At 43.8% G+C, this 21,958-nt stretch overlaps 1 protein-coding gene across 1 annotated transcript; it reads left to right on the forward strand.

The window, feature by feature from the left end:
- Window positions 1-2,194: 2,194 nt before the first annotated feature.
- LOC129838144 (thioredoxin-interacting protein-like) lies at window positions 2,195-5,715 on the forward strand. The gene is made up of 6 exons (XM_055904890.1): window positions 2,195-2,744; window positions 3,129-3,204; window positions 3,315-3,462; window positions 3,941-4,300; window positions 4,415-4,729; window positions 4,862-5,715. Exons 1-6 carry the CDS (start codon window positions 2,489-2,491, stop codon window positions 4,919-4,921), a joined length of 1,215 nt encoding a protein of 404 aa, XP_055760865.1. The 5' UTR covers window positions 2,195-2,488; the 3' UTR covers window positions 4,922-5,715.
- Window positions 5,716-21,958: the final 16,243 nt, after the last annotated feature.

Below are 21,958 nucleotides of genomic sequence, written 5' to 3' on the forward strand. Positions count from 1 at the left end.
TGCTGGTGCTTGGGGAATGTCATTGCCAGAGGGGGGGATTGTGGGGGTCCCTGGGGTTTGGGAAGAAGATGGGGCTAACCTGTCCCGGTGCAGTGCCACCTTTATTCCCCATCAACGATGGTCTCTGCCTCCTGGTCGGGCAGAGCATAGGCCTCTGGACATTTTGTTAATAGTCCATGGCTGTGAGCACCCAGCAGTTTCCACTGTCTGTGGTGGGGAATGGCCCAACCACATCCACTCCCACCCTCTCCATGGGAGCCCCAATTGGGAACTGTTGGAGCCGAACATGAGAACGATAAAAGTCCTCCACATCCCTCTTGTGCTGCCCCTAGTAAAAGCCCTGACGGAGGTGGTGGAGGGTTTTTGTGACCCCAAAGTGTCCAGTCCCCACCCCCCCATGAATGCCATGGAGCACAGCCTACCGCAGTGCTTTTGGGACCACCACCCGCCACCTCACCTCTCTCGTATCTGGCTCCTTCAATGCCCGCTGTAGCACACCATCAGCCAGCCGCAGTCTCTCAAACTTTGACCACAACCCTTTGGTCGCGAGTGAGAGCACTGCCACCTCTTCCCACTGTAGCACTGCCTGTAGGTCTGTCCCATCCCTGCTACTGCCCCCATTCAGCCACGTCGACAGACTGCGGCTCAGAGCAGACAGGCCCGCTCGCCCGACACACTGTGGGCCCAGACCCCCTCCTCCACACGCAGCTCTCTCACAGGCATCTCTCCACTCACAGTGGCGGCACTCGTCTGCAGTACAGAGCCAATAGGACATATCGTTGGAGTGGCGTGCCCCTGCCCTGTGCACCACTATGAAGTTGTACGACTGAAGATCCTCCAACCAGCATGCAAACTTTTTTTGTTTTTACTACTGACACCAATGTAATGACCTGGCTAGATCATAAATGAACAAATGTCTAGACAGAGGATTGAGTTGACGAATTCCCGGTTTATTAACCCAACTCAACACAGGCTAATGTTTGGCCGTAGCCCACGCCAAATAAATCAAGAATCACAGTACAGTGACCATCTCTTGTTAAAACCTCTTCAGGATCTTTTTTTCAATATTCGCCCAAAATTACATACCCAAATCTAACTGCCTGTAACTCAGGCCCTGAAGCAAGGATATGCATATTCTTGGTACCATTTGAAAGGAAACACTTTGAGGTTTGTAGAAATGTGATAGGAATGTAGGAGAATATAACAAAATAGATCTGGTAAAAGATAATGCAAAGAAAAAACCAACCGTTCTTTTGTATTTTATTTGTACCAACTTTGAAATGCAAGAGAAAGGCCATAATAACTACTGTAAATTGGAATGTGCAGATAGATAAACAAGAATTTAAGCTTTCTGCCAGTATCAGATATGTCTATTCCCTGGGAAATGTTCTTGTTACTTACAACCTCATGCTAATCGCATTAGCCTACATTAGCTCAACCATCCCGTGGACTTGACACCGATCCCGAAGAAGTTTTAAGACAAAACTTAAGAGAGAGAACAATGGCTAAGCATGGTCTTAAACTTGCAGTGCTCCACCCCCCACAAGGATGCCCGCACCGGAACATTCCAGGCTGGCAGATAGCAGGTTGACTGGCATGTCGGAATACTGGGTACTGGTAAGTATAACACAACAAACGAACAGCATAACTCATAACACACAGCTGTCTGTGCTGGTCGCTACAATACGAAATGTGAAATGCTCTGAGACCATGTTGCAATATCCTGTCACATACCACCAGATCTTCCTGTCAGATTTGGGATTTGAACCCGACTCTCTACCCTATTGGCTACCTACCTTTTGAGTGTTGTTGACAGTCAGCAAGCATAGCCTGCCATCAGAGACACATTTGGCTACCTACCCAAATGAAAGGTGTTTGTTGGAAGTAACAAACTTGTTCATGCTTGCGTTCAATCAACATTTTATTATTAGAGATTGAGAGAACATTTTCTATTAACACGTGTATGTTGAGTATAATGATTGGTTGACTCATTTTGGGGGACAAGATCTAGATGGATCTAACCCCTGAACCACGCCTATACATGCGATAGAGCTACTCTTCTTCGTTACTTTACCATGAGGTGTTCACGCGGTCTTTCTGTGTGCTGATTGGCAAGGAGGGGCACAAACAATATATTTTTACCAATGAGAGCGCTGTACATGCAGCAGTTCAGACTGTGCATTCACCGACAGCATGCACAGTCCGGTAACGGGATAGTGAGTATGCAGCGGGCGAGAATGGGTTGGGATGTCTATTCGGCATCCATATAAAACCAAAGCGGAGACTTGCTGTTTACAGTCAGCTCCCAATGGTACGGTTGATGACAATAAGTAGCTAACATTGTGACAGTATAGTTATTTGGATTGCAATCAAACTGTTGGACATTTGTTCATCCGTGGAATTCAATAGGCTTAACTAGCTAATAATAGTGGTCGGCTATTTTCCACTTATATTTTCTTACCCACTGGCACACTAAACGAATATTAAAATGGTAATCATTACAAAGAAATTGAAGATATTTGAGATCGTTTTCCATGATCCTACTAAGGCTTTCTACTCCAGTGGTGACAAGGTAGCCGGGAATATTGTGGTTGAGGTGTCCGAGGTGACCAAGGTTTCCTCCATAAGAGTGTTAGGAATTGGATGCGCAAAAGTAGAGTACGCGAAAGGAAAGCACAGATGCCGTGAAGACATTGAATATCTGAAATACGAAGATACCGTTTATCTGGACCAACAGACTAGAGGTAATATTATAAACTAAAATATAAACACAAGTAAATGTCTTTGTATCGAATGTGAATATAGACATTCACTGCAGTCGGCAGGCTACACCATGTGTCATTCAGGATTTATGCACTGCCACTAGTTGGCTACTGAATTCTGCGAGTACAGTACGCAAAGATGGAGCATGAGAAATTCTGCTTTATAGACTCGGTATATGTTTTATTTGCATACGTCTATGTTTATGGGTGATCAAATGCACCAGTGGTGATTTTTATTGGCCCATAAGCACTAGAAGTGGACCAAGGGTGTCCTGTGGTCTACAGTGGATTGCACAAATAGACTAAAATATATGAACCTGTTCATAGTTTAATGAATGGACCATAATGTATTTCTCTCATCCTCAGATTCCAATGGCTTTGTAACTCTCAGACCAGGGAACAGATATGAGTACATGTTTGGCTTTGAGCTGCCACATGCTGGGTAAGCATCAAGGACTGTAAAAACCTTGTTGTTTGTTACCGATAAAGGCATAGCATTATGTAATAATGATAGCATCCCACAATAGACAATTCCTCCTGCTTTTGTCACAGGCAACTGGTGTCGTCTTACAAGGGGAAGTTTGGCTGTGTACAGTATTATGTCAGGGCCGTGATGGAGAGGCCTTCCCAGCCTGCCTTGCAGTGCGAGAAACACTTTGAGGTGGAGGAGCCCTTGGACGTCAACACCCCTGACCTCCTGGTACATAACAGCTCATCACATCATCATAATTATCTCCACAAGGAATATATGCCACTTGATAGTTATTACATTATACACCTTGTTCTCCTGAATGAGCCATGTAATGATGATGCATGGCGGCAGGTAGCCTAGTGGTTAGAGCGTTGGGCCAGTAACTGAAATGTTGCTAGATCGAATCCCCCGAACTGACAAAGTAAAAATCTGTCATTCTGCCCCTGAACAAGGCAGTTGACCCACTGTTCTTAGGCCGTCATTGTAAATAAGAATTTGTTCTTAACTGACTTGCCTTGTTAAATAAAGGTTAAATATTAAAATTAATAATGTTAATGACAATTGTATAACTTTGCCATAACTAGCTATACATGAGAGATTTTGAGGTCTGGGTGGTTGGTGTTAGGCTTCATGGTTGACTTGGAATCAACATGCTTGGTGATTTATGTTTAACTCATGTTAATGTTTCTCATTGTTTCTCATCCAGGCTCCAGTTGCAAGTATGAAGGAGAAGAAGCTCACCTGCGTGTTCATCCCAGATGGACATGTGTCCATCAGTGCCAAGATTGACCGCAAAGGCTTCTGCGAGGGCGAGGACATCTGCATCAATGCCAAGTTTGAAAACACCTGCTCACGCATCGTTGTGCCCAAGGCAGCCATCATGGTCAAGCACACCTACCAGGCCAATGGCCGAACCAAGGTCCTAGGGCAGAAGCTCTCAGTCGTGAGGGGCAACCATATCATCTCGGGCATGTGTGATATGTGGCAGGGCAAGACCATCCGAGTGCCTAGGCTCAAGCCTTCACTCCTGGGGTGCGACATCATTCACGTGGACTATGCCCTCAGGGTGAGTCATAAACTTGAGACAACTTGTTTCTTGATTTAATACCATAAACCTCACATTGAAAATGATTGAAAGGACTTGTGACCTAGGAATGACATATATCTATCTATCCATCAGATCTATGTCCACATTCCCGGCAGTGACAAGGTGGTCCTAGAGTTGCCCCTGGTCATCGGGAACATCCCCTTCAATGGCTTTGGCAGCCGCACCAACAGCATGAGCAGCCAGGCAGAGTCCCTGAACACCCCCTCCAGTAGCTTTGGGTCACTGCGCCTCCCGTCACAACCCCCCAGCTACAGCAACATCTCCCGCGACTGCCGTATCGACTCCCCCCTCACACCGCTGCTGGTGGACTACGACGCAGATGAGGATGAAGGACTGTTCATGCACGCCCCCGAGCTTTGGTACCCTCCTCCCCCTGCCTACTCCGAGGTAAGGAGATGGAGAATAGAAGATGGAGATTTAACAGATATAGTCACTTACTAGCGAAAGGTGAAGCAGATAGCACTGAATTTGCACCGTTGCAAATGTAGTCTAATTATTTTCTTTCCAACTTTCTCTCAGGTCGACGAGGATCTCAAACAGCAAGGGCCATGTTCTTCAGGTCTGCTGAACCATGAGTAAGAGTTGCAATTAATCCCCGTTGTAGTCTAAGCATTGGTGGTTAGCCTGAGTGAGATCAGGGAACGGACTGGTGACTGGTTAAGGAGCATCACAGCTGTGAAGCAGAAAGAGTGGGGGACCCTAGCCCTGAAGATTCTTTCAAGAACCAGAACTGAGATGTGGACTTGAGAGTCAAGTTTAAGTGAAATTATTCAGGCTGAATGAATATGGATTGTAGATGTTGGTGTCCACGTTCACTATCACCATTGCAGTCTTCAGAAACTGATTGTTCTATGTCTGTCTGTAACCCTCTTGCCATTCCACGGTAGTTCTGTACTTCAGTGTGTTCGACCATTTTGACAGTTGCCATATTCTCTCAGAGGAATGAAACAATGTTAGAATTCACATCCATACATTGAGTGTGCACAGCTATCATTTTAGGTCAGACAGATACGATGCTGTGACCATGCAAAAGTAGTGAAGGGATAGAAAGTGTTTTAATGTTATATTCTATTCCACTTTATATTAATATCAATGGCTCTGTAATTAGATAATAAAAAATGACATATTTTTGTATTCATAAAAGTCTTCCAGATTATACTAGGTCATTTTACATGAATGTTAACTCAGTGGTTTATGGTAGAAGAGAGTGACTTTTCATGGTAACGACCAAGCTTGCAGAATGGGAATGACTAAATGGGTGATCTACATTATGTTTTGAATTTGGGTATGTGAAAATGCGAGAAGTATTTTATATGAGGAGAACCTATGGGTTGGTTTTCTATGCAAAGAACAAATATATATTACATTCTGAATTGTTTCCTTCTCTCTTTGCTTTTATTATATTTGCTTCCTTTCAAGGAATGACAAATATTTGTCTCCATTCTAGATGTGACAAATTGGAATGTGTTTGGGTTCTATTCCAGCAAGGTTGTCAATGCATTTGAACAGTAAGTAACCCTTGTCCAAGCCAGAACGGCAGGAGCCTATCTCTTGTTTCTGTAGCATGAGGCAGCTTGATGTACAAGTACATATTGGAGAGGACGCTAGTCTGTTAACAGGGCCTTAAGCCAAATCCATCTCCTTAATGCTGAGTGCCAAGCAGGGAGGCATCAGGTCCCATTGTTCTCGTCTTTGGTAAGACTCAAACCCCCAACCTTCAATGTCAGAGTGGACACTAACCACAATGTCACTGCATTTTACCAATGGCCCTTCATAAATTACCTCTCAGCAGAGGGGCTGCATATTGACACTGTCATTGAAACAATAGGAAGCGTAGAGCAACACTTTAGTAATTAAGTCACTTATTCATCCTTACTAAACAGTAACTCATGGAAAATGATATAATTATGGAGCTGACAGCAGACAACAGGGAATCAGATGATACTAACATACCTGCTGTGAATGACATGTTAGGTTAGGTGAACCACCGTTCATCAGCAGAATGAAATGTTGAGATGTTATTGTTGTAGTTCACTGACCATGAACTGTAACTCATGACCAAATTACAAACATTGATACCAATGAAATGTCATAAATTCAAACTGCTCAGATGTTTTTCACACGGAAAACAAACATGGCTTTATTATTATTGACTACATAGAAAAACATTCAAATGATAGAACCCTTTTTATTCCCATAAAGTTGTTCACACAGTTTCTGTAAATATCAAAGAGCAAGAGAATATAAATTAGGATTATTCAAATACCCCAGAAAATATAAAGGAAGAATAAGTGCACTATAAGACCAAAATATATGTACACCTCCTTGTCAAACATCTCATTTGAAAATCATGGGCATTAATATGGAGTTGGTCCCTCCTTTAATGCTACAACAGCCTCCACTCTTCTGGAGGCTGTTGTAGGCTTTCCACTAGATGTGAGAACATTACTGCAGGGACTTACATCCATTCAGCCACAGGGGCATTAGTGAGGTCGAGCACTGATGTTGGGCGATTAGGCCTGGCTCACAGTCGGCATTCCAATTCATCCAAAAGGTGTTCGGTGGGGTTGAGGTCAGGGTTCTTCCACACCGATCTCGACAAACCATTTCTGTATGGACGTTGCTTTGTGCACGGGGGCATTGTCATGCTGAAACAGGAAAGGGCCTTCCCCAAACTGATGCCACAGAGTTGGAAGCACATAATCATCTAGAATGTCATTGTATGCTGTAGTGTTAAGATTTCCCTTCACTGGAACTAAGGGGCCTGGCCCGAACCATGAAAAACAGCCCCACACCATTATTCTTCCTCCACCAAACTTTACAGTTGGCACTATGCATTGAGGCAGGTAGCATTCTCCTGGCATCCGCCAAACCCAGATTCGTCCTTTGGACTGCCAGATGGTGAAGCATGATTCATTTCTCCAGAGAACGTGTTTCCACTGCTCCAGAGTACAATGGCGGCGAGCTTTATACCACTCCAGCCGACGCTTGGCATTGCGCATGGTGATCTTAGCCTTGTGTGCGGCTGTTCGGCCATGGGAACCCATTTCATGAAGCTCCCGACGAACAGCTCTTGTGCTGACGTTGCTTCCAGAAGCAATTTGGACCTGGTAGTGAGTGTTGCAACCGAGGACAGATGATTTTTACACTCTGCGCTTCAGCACTCGACGGTCCTGTTCTGTGAGCTTGTGTGGCCTACCACTTCACGGTTGAGCCGTTGTTGCTCCTAGACGTTTCCACTTAACATTAACAGCACTTACAGTTGACCAGGGCAGAAATTTGACATACTGACTTTTTGGAAAGTCAATGTACCACATTGAAAGTCACAGAGCTCTTCAGTAAAGCCATTCTACTGCCAATGTTTGTCTATGGAGATTACATGGCTGTGTGCTCGATTTTAAACACCTGTCAGCAACGGGTGTGGCTGAAATAGACGAATCCACTAATTTTAAGGAGTGTCCACATACTTTTGTATATATAGTGTTTGAAAATAAAGATCTCAAGAAGAATTAGGGGAAAGGTTAATCAGCATACACTATATATAAAGGAGAGTGATGGAAATTAACAGATAGGCTGACCAAAATAACCCAGTGCATCAATCTGTCTCTCTCGCGCTCTTTCGCTCACACACACACACACACACACACACACACACACACACACACACACACACACACACACACACACACATTAGGTTGGAGAGGCTGGAGCAGAGGATAGCCACAGTGCAGTTCCCAATGAGCAGTTTAGGGGGTTAAGTTCCTTGCTCAAGGGAATATCAGCAGTAAGTTGCCGGCTCACTCCCCCCTCCCATCGAGGTTACCGCTGCTCCCATTACATACAGGATTGTAAAGTGGCATTCATGTAGCACTCTCTATGCATGCATTAGCCTACAGAGCAGAGGGCTGGGGTGGTGGTTAATGACAACCACACCAAGTTGGATAGCTGGCAGCAAGCCACCAGAAACCCTATGCTGTTGTTTACTCACTTCTACAGCTGTTCGCAAAGAGCAACCCCTCTCAAAAAAGCCTCTCTCGCTCTCTCTTTCCTAGTTGCCCTGCTAGCTGTCTGTTGAGAACCCACCAACTCAATGCTATCCCAAAGGATCTTGGCAAGTAAGTCGTTGTCACTACACCCCATCTACCTCTAGAGTATGGCTGATGCCCACCTAAACCCTACCCAACTAGGAATCTCAAGGCATGATTTGGCACAAGCCGCCTTTTGACCAAACATAGAACTACATTCTTTTTGTTAACCTGTATGCATCAAAACAATTATATTACACACAGAGAGACACACACAAGTACTCAAAAATAACCCAATATTTTATATCCCTAGAACAGTTAATGTGTTGTAGTACAATGACACACTTCTCATATCAAAGAGTATATCCCACTGTGATAACATTATAAGCTGACACCTCTCGATATGGCACAAGCATAGAAGATCAAACTTCGTTGGGGTCTAATAATATCGTGCTAATCTTTTGGTCCCATCGTGAAAAAGTCCTCTGGGGTTCGTTGGACATTGTGTTTCAACAATGTGTGTTTATATAACCAGCTAAGCTTTGAACTTTCCTCGAGATTGTGACTGACGTCTCCCGGGTCGTACATGTTGCCCATTTGAACCACTGCTCAAGCATAGCTGTACTGTGCAACACAATGAAAATCAGTTGCTCTGACAAAGACAGCTTGTTGAAACGCTTGAATTTATGTCCTTTTAATCTCACATATATATTGTATCATTGTCCTTCAGTACTGTTGCAGTCTATATGGCCGGTAATCAACCTTACGTCCATTTTGTATTTTAAGTGGGTTTGACTTATTCACTCACACTTCACACTTAGCATCTGCCCTATATGATTTAAAGGTTTTGACTTGTTACAGTTATAGGACAGTGTGCATGCATTCTATCATACTTCTGTTTCAGCTACTGTTATAAAGAAGGTAACACATATACCCATCTATGCTCCTCACCTAAATGTGCTGGCCTAAAAGGGTACTATAGGTAACCCACCCCAAGATGTCCCAATAGCTACCTTGAAAGCAAATCCTGCAGCAAAGGATATTAAGATAAGAAAGAGATGGTCAACAAACCCGCTAAATATAGGCTAATTGCTACAACTTCTTCCAAAGGTTAAACATGAACTTCGGGAAAAAAATAAATGGCTCTTTAAAGGCCAACCATTTCATTCAGGGTCCCTTTGCGAGAGTTGGGTTGATTTTGCTTTGACCTGACTTTGCCTTCGTACAATGCCCCTCACCCTCTTTTCAAGCACACTATTTCCCCCTCACTCATGATATCACCTTTCTGTGATAATGAGCCATCCTCACTACCCTATTGGTCAATAGTGCCAGTCACGTAGTCTGTGGTTGGTGGACATCTAATTTACATGAATTCAGTGTGTGATGATGATGACATGCCATGCCATGCGAATTAGAGATAAGGGCTTTTACTGTTTTTTTATCGCTTTGGTACTATTTTCACAAGTATGTGGTAAAATTTCACAACTCTTAGTTGCATCCCTGCATCGCCTCTTCTCTGTTAACGTTGAGACTGGTGTTTTGCGGGTACTATTTAATGAAGCTGCCAGTTGAGGACATGTGAGGCGTCTGTTTGAGACACTAATGTGCTTGTCCTCTTGCTCAGTTGTGCACCGCGGCCTCCCACTCCTCTTTCTATTCTGGTTAGAGCCAGTTTGCGCTGTTCTGTGAAAGGAGTAGTACACAGCGTTGTACCAGATCTTCAGTTTATTGGCAATTTCTCGCATGGAATAGCCATCAATTCTCAGAACAAGAATAGATTGACGAGTTTCAGAAGAAAGGTCTTTGTTTCTGGCCATTATGAGCCTGTAATCGAACCCACAAATGCTGATGCTCCAAATACTCAACTAGTCTAAAGAACGCCAGTTTTATTGCTTCTTTAATCAGAACAACAGTTTTCAGCTGTGCTACCATAATTACAAAAGGTTTTTCTAATGATCAATTAGCCTTTTAAAATTATAAACTTGGATTAGCTAACACAACGTGCCATTGGAACACAGGAGTTATGGTTGCCGATAATGGGCATCTGTACGCCTATGTAGATATTCCATTAAACATCAGACGTTTCCAGCTACAATAGTAATTTACAACATTAACAATGTCTACACTGTATTTCTGATACATTTACATTGTAGAATAATAGTGAAGACATCAAAACTATGAAATAACACACATGGAATCATGTACTAACCAAAAAAGTGTTAAACAAATCAATATGTATTTTAGATTCTTCAAAGTAGCCACCCTTTGCCTTGACAGCTTTGCACAATAGTACAAATAATATTAAAAATAAAGAAAAACCCTTGAATGAGTAGGTGTGTCCAAACTTTTGACTGGTACTGTATACTGTATATATGCATTTTCACATACATTACTGTAATAATGTACCTGGTCGCTTTTTTAGCATTCATTTTGATAAGAGCAAGATAGGTATGTACCATTAGCAAATATTACATAGCCCATGGTTTCTCTTAGAAAATTTGACATCTGAGTAATTTAGCAGAATGGACAGTGAAACAACCACTTACCACAATCATTACAAGTCACAACATAATCAATGGAGCTATATACTGTAGATTAATAAAATATACTGTCAACTATAATAGATTTACAATATCACTTATAATGAAGTGATGCAATCGTCCCTGAATGACATATTACTGAATTGCAAAGCACATCTGTATTTGGTTGTTGATACATTACAATGTGCAGCTATGACATAATTCTCATTTAGTCATTTAGGACAAAAGGTTATGCGAAGGTTGTTTCTCATAGCCATCCAGTTAGCGACTGACTGATGTAGTTGTTTGTTTAAAGTCACGAGTATCTTGGGCTGGTGACATTAAGAGTGACTACCTACCTATCCATGTTGGGGGTCGCTGACTATCCTGCACCACCAGTCCTTCCTGAGCCCAGATTTACTCAGCTTGAATTCAACACCAGAGGAAAAACATGTCGTATGATGAATGGTGGTACATCAGAATGGCTATGACCTAGGAGATATTTGTGAACAGCACTGAAAGATTTCATAATACTGAGTTTAGTAAACCAATAACTACAATGCAGTAATAGTGATATCAAGGACACAAAGCTACTCAACTGGGGATAAACACCAACTGTCCCCCCCCCCCCCCCCTGTCTTCAAGTTGGCACACTTTTCATTTTCCTCCATGAACTGAACATGCACTCATCTCATGTTTTCAGGAATATTACAACCACTCACAGCCAATATTCTTCAAAAGTTGACCTCTACTGCCATTGGATGTGGCATAGTGTTCATGAGTACAGTCACTAGGGCATGCATGTTCATTTTTGTGTGGGTGAGGGTGTATTCCCTACATCCTGGCTACTCTTCACACTGCTGCTTCACATTTGGCAGATGGCGGTGACCCTGTCTATGCTGCATACTCCTTTTATAGCATCATTTTATGAGACACAGTTTATAACTAACTCACTCCCCCCCCCCCCCCCCTGAAATTACAACACATTGCAAGAAACTAAATTTGAATAATACAATCTCAGTCAAAACAGGATATCAAGAATGGCACGCACACACACACACACACACACACACACACACACACACACACACACACACACACACACACACACACACACACACACACACACACACACACACACACAGAGGACATCAGGGAAGCCTTGAAGTTTGGAATAAACACTGAATTGTGAGTGCCAAAACCAGAAACAATAGCAGACATGCAAGGTCAGGATAGACACCATTCAAGATGTGCTCAGTCTACGTGTACACATTTACAATGTTGTTACTTGACTATGTGAACATTTAATGCAATTTACACCGTCCACAACATGATGTCCTCATAAAGTTAGTCTAGTTTAATTCAAATCCATGACAATAAAACCTATTTGTTAAACATACTCTTCAGCTTACCCTGTTGTACATGGTCTTTCTATTATCCTGATAATGTCAACAGGGTTATTATATCAACAGCAGTTGTGCTGATAGTGGTGAAATGATATTGGGCAGTTGGTAAGTCAGCGATATCAGGAAATAGTGGAGTGTTTGTCCTTTGTGGGGTTATTGAGAAATGACTTTGTCTGGAAAACCCAAACGATGAAAACAATACTTGAGTCTGACCTCTTATTTGAGTGTTTTGGTTTTTCGATTCTGTGACCTTGAGGGTATGAGAACATTCATATAGCTCAAATCAACTTCATAAGAACCACCACAGGCTAACAGGGTTTACCGTGACGTACCAACCTGTAGGTGTTGCCATAAACATCTACAAATACTGCCATAGCTTGCCAGGGTCTACTCTAAACGTATTGTAGTTGATCATCGGATCCCTGTGAATTTTCTTTATTTCTTGACAAGGACAATCTCACTCTACTCAAGCAAGCAAGAACTGCATGCTGATTGGTTTCAATAACCGTACCTATCATTCGAATGTTATGAGCGTAATACTTTACTTGTCACAATCATTCTGTACCAATGTTGTGTTGTAATTACTGAGCTACAGCATTTGGGGCAGGGTCATGACCCCAAGCAGTGAAACTGAGACACTCAGTATATATGCCATATTTAACAGGTCAGTGAAGTCCCAATGTACTAGTCATGAGCTCATATAACACACAGTTCGTGCCATGGAACTGTGGCTCTAGCGTCTGTCTCATATGGGCAACACGTTCTTTACACGGCACATTCACCATCACCACTAAGGTTTGAAAGAATATGTTGAATGTACAATAGACAAGTGGGGTGTTTGATAATAGCACCGGAGGAGGTGGCTGCCGTTTTACGGTCCGCTAACCAATTGTGCATGTTTTTCTTGTGTTATTTGTAACTTATTTTGTACATAATGTTTCTGCCACCGTCTCTTATGACGTAAAAGAGCTTCTAAATATCAGGACAGCGATTACTCACCCCGTATTGGAAGAAGATTTTTTATTTAACGAGTCGGACGCAAAGGATTTACTTCAGACACCCAACAAGGCCCTCATCCCAGTCATTCGGCAGGAGAAAGAGACGGAGATATCGGGGACGTAGGTCTGGGTGCCTTGTAAGGATCCGACTGCGAGTGCTGAAGACAGTTTACTGTCAAAAGTCATACACCATGGCAAGACTGAGCACAGCAACAAGACACAAGGTTGTTATACTGCCTCAGCAAGGTCTCTCCCAGACAGAAATTTCAAGGCAGACAGGGGTTTCCAGATGTGCTGTCTAAGCTCTTTTGAAGAAGCACTAAGAAACGGGTAATGTTGAGGACCGTAGACGCAGTGGTCGGCCAAGGAAACTTACTGCAGCAGATGAGAGACACTTCATGCTTACCAGTGGAACCCTGGTACATCCATCTATTGTCCGGAGAAGTCTGGTCAGAAGTTGCCTTCATGGAAGACTTGTGGCCAAAAAGCCATACCTCCGACGTGGAAACAAGGCCAAGAGACTCAACTATGTACGGAAACACAGGAACTAGGGTGCAGAAAAATGACAACAAGTGCTCTGGACTGATGAGTCAAAATGTGAAATATTTGGCTGTAGCAGAAGGACGTTTGTTCGTCGAAGGGCTGGAGAGCGGTACACGATTGAGGGTCTGCAGGCAACAGTGAAGCATAGTGAAGGTTCCTTGCAAGTTTGGGGCTGCATTTCTGCAAATGGAGTTGGGGTGATGGTATGGCCCCCACAGAGCCGTGATCTCAACATCATCGAGTCTGTCTGGGATGACATGAAGCGAGAGAAGCACATGAGGCTTCCTAAATCCACAGAAGAACTGTGGTTAGTTCTCCAAGATGTTTGGGCCAACCTACCTGCCGAGTTCCTTCAAAAACCGAGCTGTGGCTGAACGACGACATGAATAACATACAGCTGGCGGGTTTTACACTTTTTGGGCAGGATAGAACAGCTGCCTCTGGTAAGACAAGGGGTGGCGGTCTATGTATATTTATAAACAACAGCTGGTGCACGAAATCTAAGGAAGTCTTGAGGTTTTGCTCGCCTGAGGTAGAATATCTCATGATAAGCTGTAGACCACACTATTTACCACCACAAACCGATGCTGGCACTAAGACCACACTCAATGAGCTGCATACGGCCATAAGCAAACAGGAAGACTCTCATCCAGAGGTGGCGCTCCTAGTGGCCGGGAACTGTAATGCAGGGAAACTTAAATCTGTTTTACCTCATTTCTACCAGCATGTTACATGTGCAACCAGAGGGGGAAAACTCTAGACCACCTTTACTCCACACACAGAGACGCATACAAAGCTCTCCCTCACCCTCCGTTTGGCTAACCTGACCATAATTCTATCCTCCTGCTTACAAGCAAAAACTAAAGCAGGAAGCACCAGTGACTCGGTCAATAAAAAAGTGGTCAGCTGAAGCAGATACTAAGCTACAGGACTGTTTTGCTATCACAGACTAGAATATGTTCCGGGATTCTTCCGATGGCATTGGGGAGTACACAACATCAGTCACTGGCTTCATCAATAAGTGCATCGATGATGTCGTCCCCACAGTGACTGTACACACATATCCCAACCAGAAGCCATAGATTACAGGCAACTTCCGCACTGAGCTAAAGGGTAGAGCTGCCGCTTTCAAGGAGCGGGACTCTAACACGGAAGCTTATAAGAAATCCCGCTATGCCCTCCAACAAACCATCAAACAGACAAAGTGTCAATACAGGACTAAGATTGAATCGTACTACACCGGCTCTGATGCTCGTTGGATGTGGTAGGGCTTGCAAACTATTACAGACTACAAAGGGAAGCACAGCCGCAAGCTGCCCAGTGACATGAGCCTGCCAGACAAGCTAAATGACTTCTATGCTCGTTTCGAGGCAAGTAACACTGAAACATGCATGAGAGCATCAACTGTTCAGAGAGACTGTGTGATCACACTCTCCATAGCCGATGTGAGTAAGACCTTTAAACAGGTGAACATTCACAAGGCTGCAGGGCCAGACGGATTATCAGGACGTGTACTCTGAGCATGCGCTGACCAACTGGCAAGTGTCTTCACTGACATTTTCAACCTCTCCCTAACTGAGTTTGTAATATCAACATGTTTCAAGCAGACCACCATAGTCCCTGTGCCGACGGACACTAAGGTAACCTGCCTAAATGACTACTGACCCATAGCACTCACGTCTGAAGATATGAAGTGCTTTGAAAGGCTGGTCATGGCTCACATCAACACCATAATCCCAGAAAACCTAGACCCTTTCCAATTTGTATACCGTCCCAACAGATCCACAGATGATGCAATCTCTATTGCACTCAACACTGCCCTTTCCCACCTGCACAAAAGGAACACCTGTGAGAGTGCTATTCATTGACTACAGCTCAGCGTTCAACACCATAGTGCCCTCAAAGCTCATCACTAAGCTAAGGACCCTGGGACTAAACACCTCCCTCTGCAACTGGATCCTGGACTTCCTGACGGGCCGCCCCCAGGTGGTAAGGGTAGGTAAAAACACATCCACCACGCTGATTCTCAACACAGGGCGCCCCGCAGGGGTGCGTGCTCAGTCCCCTCCTGTACTCCCTGTTCACTCATGACTGCATGGCCAGGCACGACTTCAACACCATCATTAAGTTTGCCGATGGCACAACAGTGGTAGGCCTGATCACGGACAACGATGAGACAGCCTATAGGGAGGAGGTGAGAGACCTGGCCGTGTGGTGCCAGGACAACAACCTCTCCCTCAATGTGATCAAGACAGAGGAGATGATTGTGGACTACAAGAAAAGGAGGACTGAGCATGCCCCCATTCTCATTGACAGGGCTGTAGTGGAGAAGGTTGAGAAGCTTCAAGTTCCTTGGTGTCCACATCAACAACAAACTATCATGGTCCAAACACACCAAGAAGCTCGTGAAGAGGACACGACAATGCCTATTCCCCTTCAGGAGACTGAAAAGAATTGGCATGGGTCCTCAGCTCCTCAAAAAGTTAAATAGATGCACCATCGAGAGCATCCTCACTGGTTGCATCACTGCCTGGTATGGCAACTGACACTGCTACAGAGGGTAGTGTGTATGGCCCAGTACATCACTGGGGCCAAGCTTCCCGCCATCCAGAACCTCGATACCAGGCGGTGTCAGAGGAAGGCCCTAAAACTTGTCAAAGACTCTAGCCACCCTAGTCATAGACTGTTCTCTCTGCTACCGCACAGCAAGCGGTACCGGAGCACCAAGTCTGGGTCCAAAAGACTTATTCTACCCCCAAGCCATAAGACTCCTGAACAGCTAATTTCGTGGAAATGTAGTACTGAGAGAAACTTGGTCATTTCTTCAAACAATCATCTTTATTTAATATCGATGAATTATTGCAATAATGAAACCGTCAGCCCAACAGTCTTGACTGCTAGACTGAGAGTCTACGGATATTATATTGGACCTAAAAATGCTTAAAAAATCTCCCATAAGCCACCTTTGTTATCTACACAGAATGGTGTTTTACCCCCAACCCGGCATAGTTTCCCAAATGCCAGGAAGATGAGACAATGAGGCATTGTTCTTAACTCTTCCAGGCTCTCTCTATCTCAGGTCACACACACCACATCTTGTGTATGGAATGCCAGCTTTTAGGTTTTTATCACCAAGTCATTGCCAGCTAAAGCTACAGCCATATGCCCAGATAAGCTGCAGGGTGCTGGAGTGGAGACCATAAAACACAGTATTAGCAGGACAGAAATATCTTACTGTTTGTTAAGTAAATAATTGTTACATATCCAACAAATAAGGTGAATACCAAATGTTTCTATCACACTAATCAAATGGCTACCCAGACTATTTGCATTGCCCCCCCCCCCTTTTACGCTGCTGCTACTCTCTGTTTATTATCTATGCATAGTCACTTTACCTCTACCTACATGTACATATTACCTCAATTACCTTGACTAACCGGTGCCCTGCACATCATTGACTCTACCGGTATCCCCTGTATATAGCCTCGCTCGCTATTGTTACTTTACTGCTGCTCTTTAATTATTTGTTACTTACATTTTTTTCTTAAAACTGCATTGTTGGTTAAGGGCTTGTAAGTAAGCATTTCACTGTAAGGTCTACACCAGTTGTATTTGGCGCATGTGACAAATAACATTTGATTTGATTTGATTTACCAACAAAACACATTTTGTTGATTTTTTCAAAGGATTATTGACAACGTATTATCTATATTTTGTCTGCAAATGTTTATTGAAAACAATAAACATTTGTTTTTCAAATACATTGATACAGTTTTTCGTTAGCTAGCTAACCCTATCCATATTAGTATAGACGTGACAAGCATCACAACACGTCAACCAAGAGATGGTATCAAGAAGGAAATACAACTAACTGAAACAAGCCATCTACATTCACTGCAGAGCAGCCATAGTCATTGTTGCTAGCTATCTGACCTATGATAATGACAACACAAAGCCTTTTGTCTCAGGGTTGAGCGCAACTTTTGTCGGGACGTTGTCAAACCCATCTGTCTTTAATTATTTGTTAAGTTTTAAAAAGTTGTAGTGACTTTTTTCTTCTTAGTAAAGAAATGTTTGCTTGGATTCGAAAAAGGATGATGCTAGCCAGGAAATAAACTCAGCAAAAAAAGAAATGTCCCTTTTTCAGGATCCTGTCTTTCAAAGATAATTCGTTAAAATGTAAATAACTTCACAGATCTTCCTTCTAAAGCGTTTGAACAGTTTCCCATGCTTGTTCAATGAAGCATAAACAATTATTGAACATGAACCTGTGGAACGGTTGTTAAGACACTAACAGCTTACAGACGGTAGGCAATTAAGGTCACAGTCATGAAACCTTAGGACACTAAAGAGGCCTTTCTACTGACTCTGAAAAACACCAAAAGAAAGATGCCCAGGGTCCCTGCTCATCTGCATGAACGTGCCTTAGGCATGATGCAAGGAGGCATGAGGACTGCAGATGTGGCCAGGGCAATAAATTGCAATGTCCGTACTGTGAGACACCCAAGACAGCGCTACAGGAAGACAGGACGGACAGCTGATCGTCCTCACAGTGGCAGACCACGTGTAACAACATCTGCACAGGATCGGTACATCTGAACATCACACCTGCGGGACAGGTACAGGATGGCAACAACAACTGCCCGAGTTACACCAGGAACGCACAATCCCTCCATCATTACTCAGACTGTCCACAATAGGCTGAGAGAGACTGGACTGAGGGCTTGTAGGCCTGTTGTAAGGCAGGTCCTCAACAGACATCACCAGTAACAACGTCGCCTATGGGCACAAACCCACCGTCGCTGGACCAGACAGGACTGGCAAAAAGTGCTCTTCACTGACGAGTCGCAGTTTTGTCTCACCAGGGGTGATGGTCGGATTCACGCCTATCGTCGAAGGAATGAACGTTACACAGAGGCCTGTACTCTGTCATTGCAGGCAATCTCAACACTGTGCGTTACAATGAAGACATACTCCCCCCTCATGTGGTACCCTCCTGCAGGCTCATCCTGACATGACCCTCCAGCATGACAATGCCACCAGCCATACTGCTCGTTCTGTGAGTGATTTCCTGCAAGACAGGAATATCAGTGTTCTGCAATGCCAGCGAAGAGCCCGGATCTCAATCTCATTGAGCACGTCTGGGACCTGTTGGATCGGAGGGTGAGGGCTGGGGCCATTCCCCCCAGAAATGTCTGGTAACTTGCAGGTTCCTTGGTGGAAGAGTGGGGTAACATCTCACAGCAAGAACTGGCAAATCTGGTGCAGTCCATGAGGAGATGCACTGCAGTACTTAATGATTTTGAACCCCCCTTTGTTCAAGGACACAATATTCCATTTTTGTTAGTCACGTCTGTGGAACTTGTTCAGTTTATGTCTCAGTTGTTGAATCTTGTTATGTTCATGCAAATATTTACACCTGTTAAGTTTGCTTAAAATAAATGCAGTTGACAGTGAGAGGACGTTTCTTTTTTTGTTGAGTTTTGTTAAATGGACTAGGCATCACATATCATCTAGTTTGACTTGACTCATGATGATACTATGGTCAGGTTAAAAAATATGAGAATGATTGAGTAAAATCCAGGAAGAGCCACAGAGAACCTTTGAAATGGCTTCTGGAAAGTCCTGATAAGTGTATAAAAGTCAAGAGTACTGTCAAACACCCCAGATGCATTAATACAGTAACCTTTTTATCCCCCCTCTTCCCTGGACTCTCCTTGTCATCAGCTCTGGTTTCAGCCCATGTTCAGTGGCAGTGAGTAATCTGCCACAGTACTTAGCCTCAGCTCGGTTTCTTGGAATGAATTGCGCAGGCTATCTATTCCAGGCAGACCTCTCAGAAATAAGTAGCTTTGACAACAGGGTTTTCTGTAACCATAATATGGGAAGTTTTTCTTCACACTCCTCCTGCTCTCCATTTCTGTTGACCTACTTGGAACTTGTTTTTTGTAAGGGTCCTCAAATTGCACTCCCTCAGCCGTTAGTGATGTAAACCCATTCAAGCCATAACTTGATCTGAACACCCCTGTCTGAATAGCATTGTGCTGTCACAATAGCCCTTTCATCAGAAGCATCCTTCAGCCTTCACATCAAAGCAACAGTCCTTTCTCAGAACCAACTCCTATGGCAGAGTGATCGCACAGTTGCTGCCGAGTGCTGACTCCTTGAGCCCAGTCAAGTAGGTTACAACATGTTCCAAACCCCTTTGAGGAAGCAGTCTTCAGGACAAAGGCCTTTTTGAATAGGGTATCATGACTGTCATTTACCAAGTAGCTCCCGTCAGATTTCAAGAACCTGAATCATAAAATACTAGAAGCATGCTAAAGGCCAAATGGCACGACCCAAAATCAAACGGGTCGATAGATAAAGAGACTGATGACATATCCTTTGCTCAGATGGGAATCCACCAACACAACTCTCAATTCTATTTCATTGGATAGACAGCTTGTCTCAGTGACAATCCCATGGATTTGTGCTTCTGAATGAGTACTCCTGTAGAGAAGGATTATATTAGTCCCAGCTCCTTGGAGGACAGGCAGCACAGTCGCCACACATCACTTATCATTTTGCCCCTCTATGGGATAGGCAGAAATGGGTGAGTGAGACGTTCAACAGCAGATCAGATACCACCTTGCCTGGGCTCAACATTCTAGAGTTGCACCCTAGACACAAAACATTTGACTTGAATAATCATAATACATCAAACTTGATAAGTAAATTGTGCCACTGTAATGTCATGCAAATGCCATTGGAATACCTTTCTTATTTCAATGCATTGATATTGGCACTGAGCAAGAGCCTCTGTGTAACAATCTTGATATGAACATTATTGGTTGTGAAATGAACACATTAGAAAGAAGGCCTATACAGTGATGCACACTATTCATAGAGGAGTACCTGAAATTACTATAAAATAGCATATGCCATGAGAGAGGCAGGTGGCATTGAGACAGAATGCAGATGTTGGTTGAGGACAGTGGCAGGAAGCTACTGGAAGAGCCCACCACCTGGTCCTGCCGTGTAAAGGTAAAAGTCAAATAAGGAGATGAGGCCCTGCCTGAAGCACTGCCACACGGATGATGTCCAGGGTCCAGTAGATTTACAGTGAAGGCATAAAACCTCAAATGTTATTATGTTGACTAATTGGGAGTCATGAAAGATGAATAATACTCTCACTGCACATTGGGCCTCTGTTCAGGCATAGTGAAGCAAGTACATGACTGTCCAAAGCTTAAGATAGTGCAGTAACCAGTCTGAAAACAGACATTTGACTTTTAGAAAGCTGAGCACAGCACACAGAATCATAGTGTGTGTGTGTGTGTGTGAGAGATTTACTGCACAGGGACGACAACGTGCTTCAGGCTTCTCTACAGCAGGGAGACTCCATACTAAGTATTTACCCAACAAAAAGTCACATATGCCATCATCAGAAGCACAACATTTCCATGCCCCCCAAGAAATTATATACAACCCAACTAACAGTAGCACAGCAAAGAAGTATCTACCCCAAACTCCAAGTATAGCGACCCAGATCAACAAAGTTTAAAATAAACATACAAGCAGATGCTAAGTTATACACTCACCGGACAGTTTATTATGTTGACCACCCCGTTCATGAAAATGGATCGCTCCTACAGACAGTGAGTTCAGTGGCTGGGGCCTGTCATATAAAGCAGGCAGACAGGCATCAAGGCATTCAGTTACTGTTCGATTGAATGTTAGAATGGGCAAAAAGAGTTACCTATGTGACTTTCAACGTGGAATGATCGTCGGTGGCAGGCGCGCCGAACCCATTATCTCTGAAAACGGCCACCCTCCTGGGCTTTTCACGCACGACAGTGTCTAGGGTTTACCGAGAATGGTACGACAAACAAAAAAACATCCAGTCAGCGGCAGTCCTGTGGGTGAAAACAGCTCGTTGATGAGAGAGGTCGGAGGAGAATGGCAAGAATCATGCAAGCTAACAGGCGGGCCAGACAAATAACGGCACAGTACAACAGTGGTGTGCAGAACGGCATCTCGGAACTCACAACTCGTCGATCCTTGTAATGGACGGGCTATTGCAGCAGACGACCACACCGGGTTCCACAGCTAAGAACAAGAAGCAGTCCCAGTGGGCACGCGA

The sequence above is a fragment of the Salvelinus fontinalis genome, chromosome 38 (assembly GCF_029448725.1).
Source record: "Salvelinus fontinalis isolate EN_2023a chromosome 38, ASM2944872v1, whole genome shotgun sequence".
Taxonomy (NCBI): domain Eukaryota; kingdom Metazoa; phylum Chordata; class Actinopteri; order Salmoniformes; family Salmonidae; genus Salvelinus; species Salvelinus fontinalis.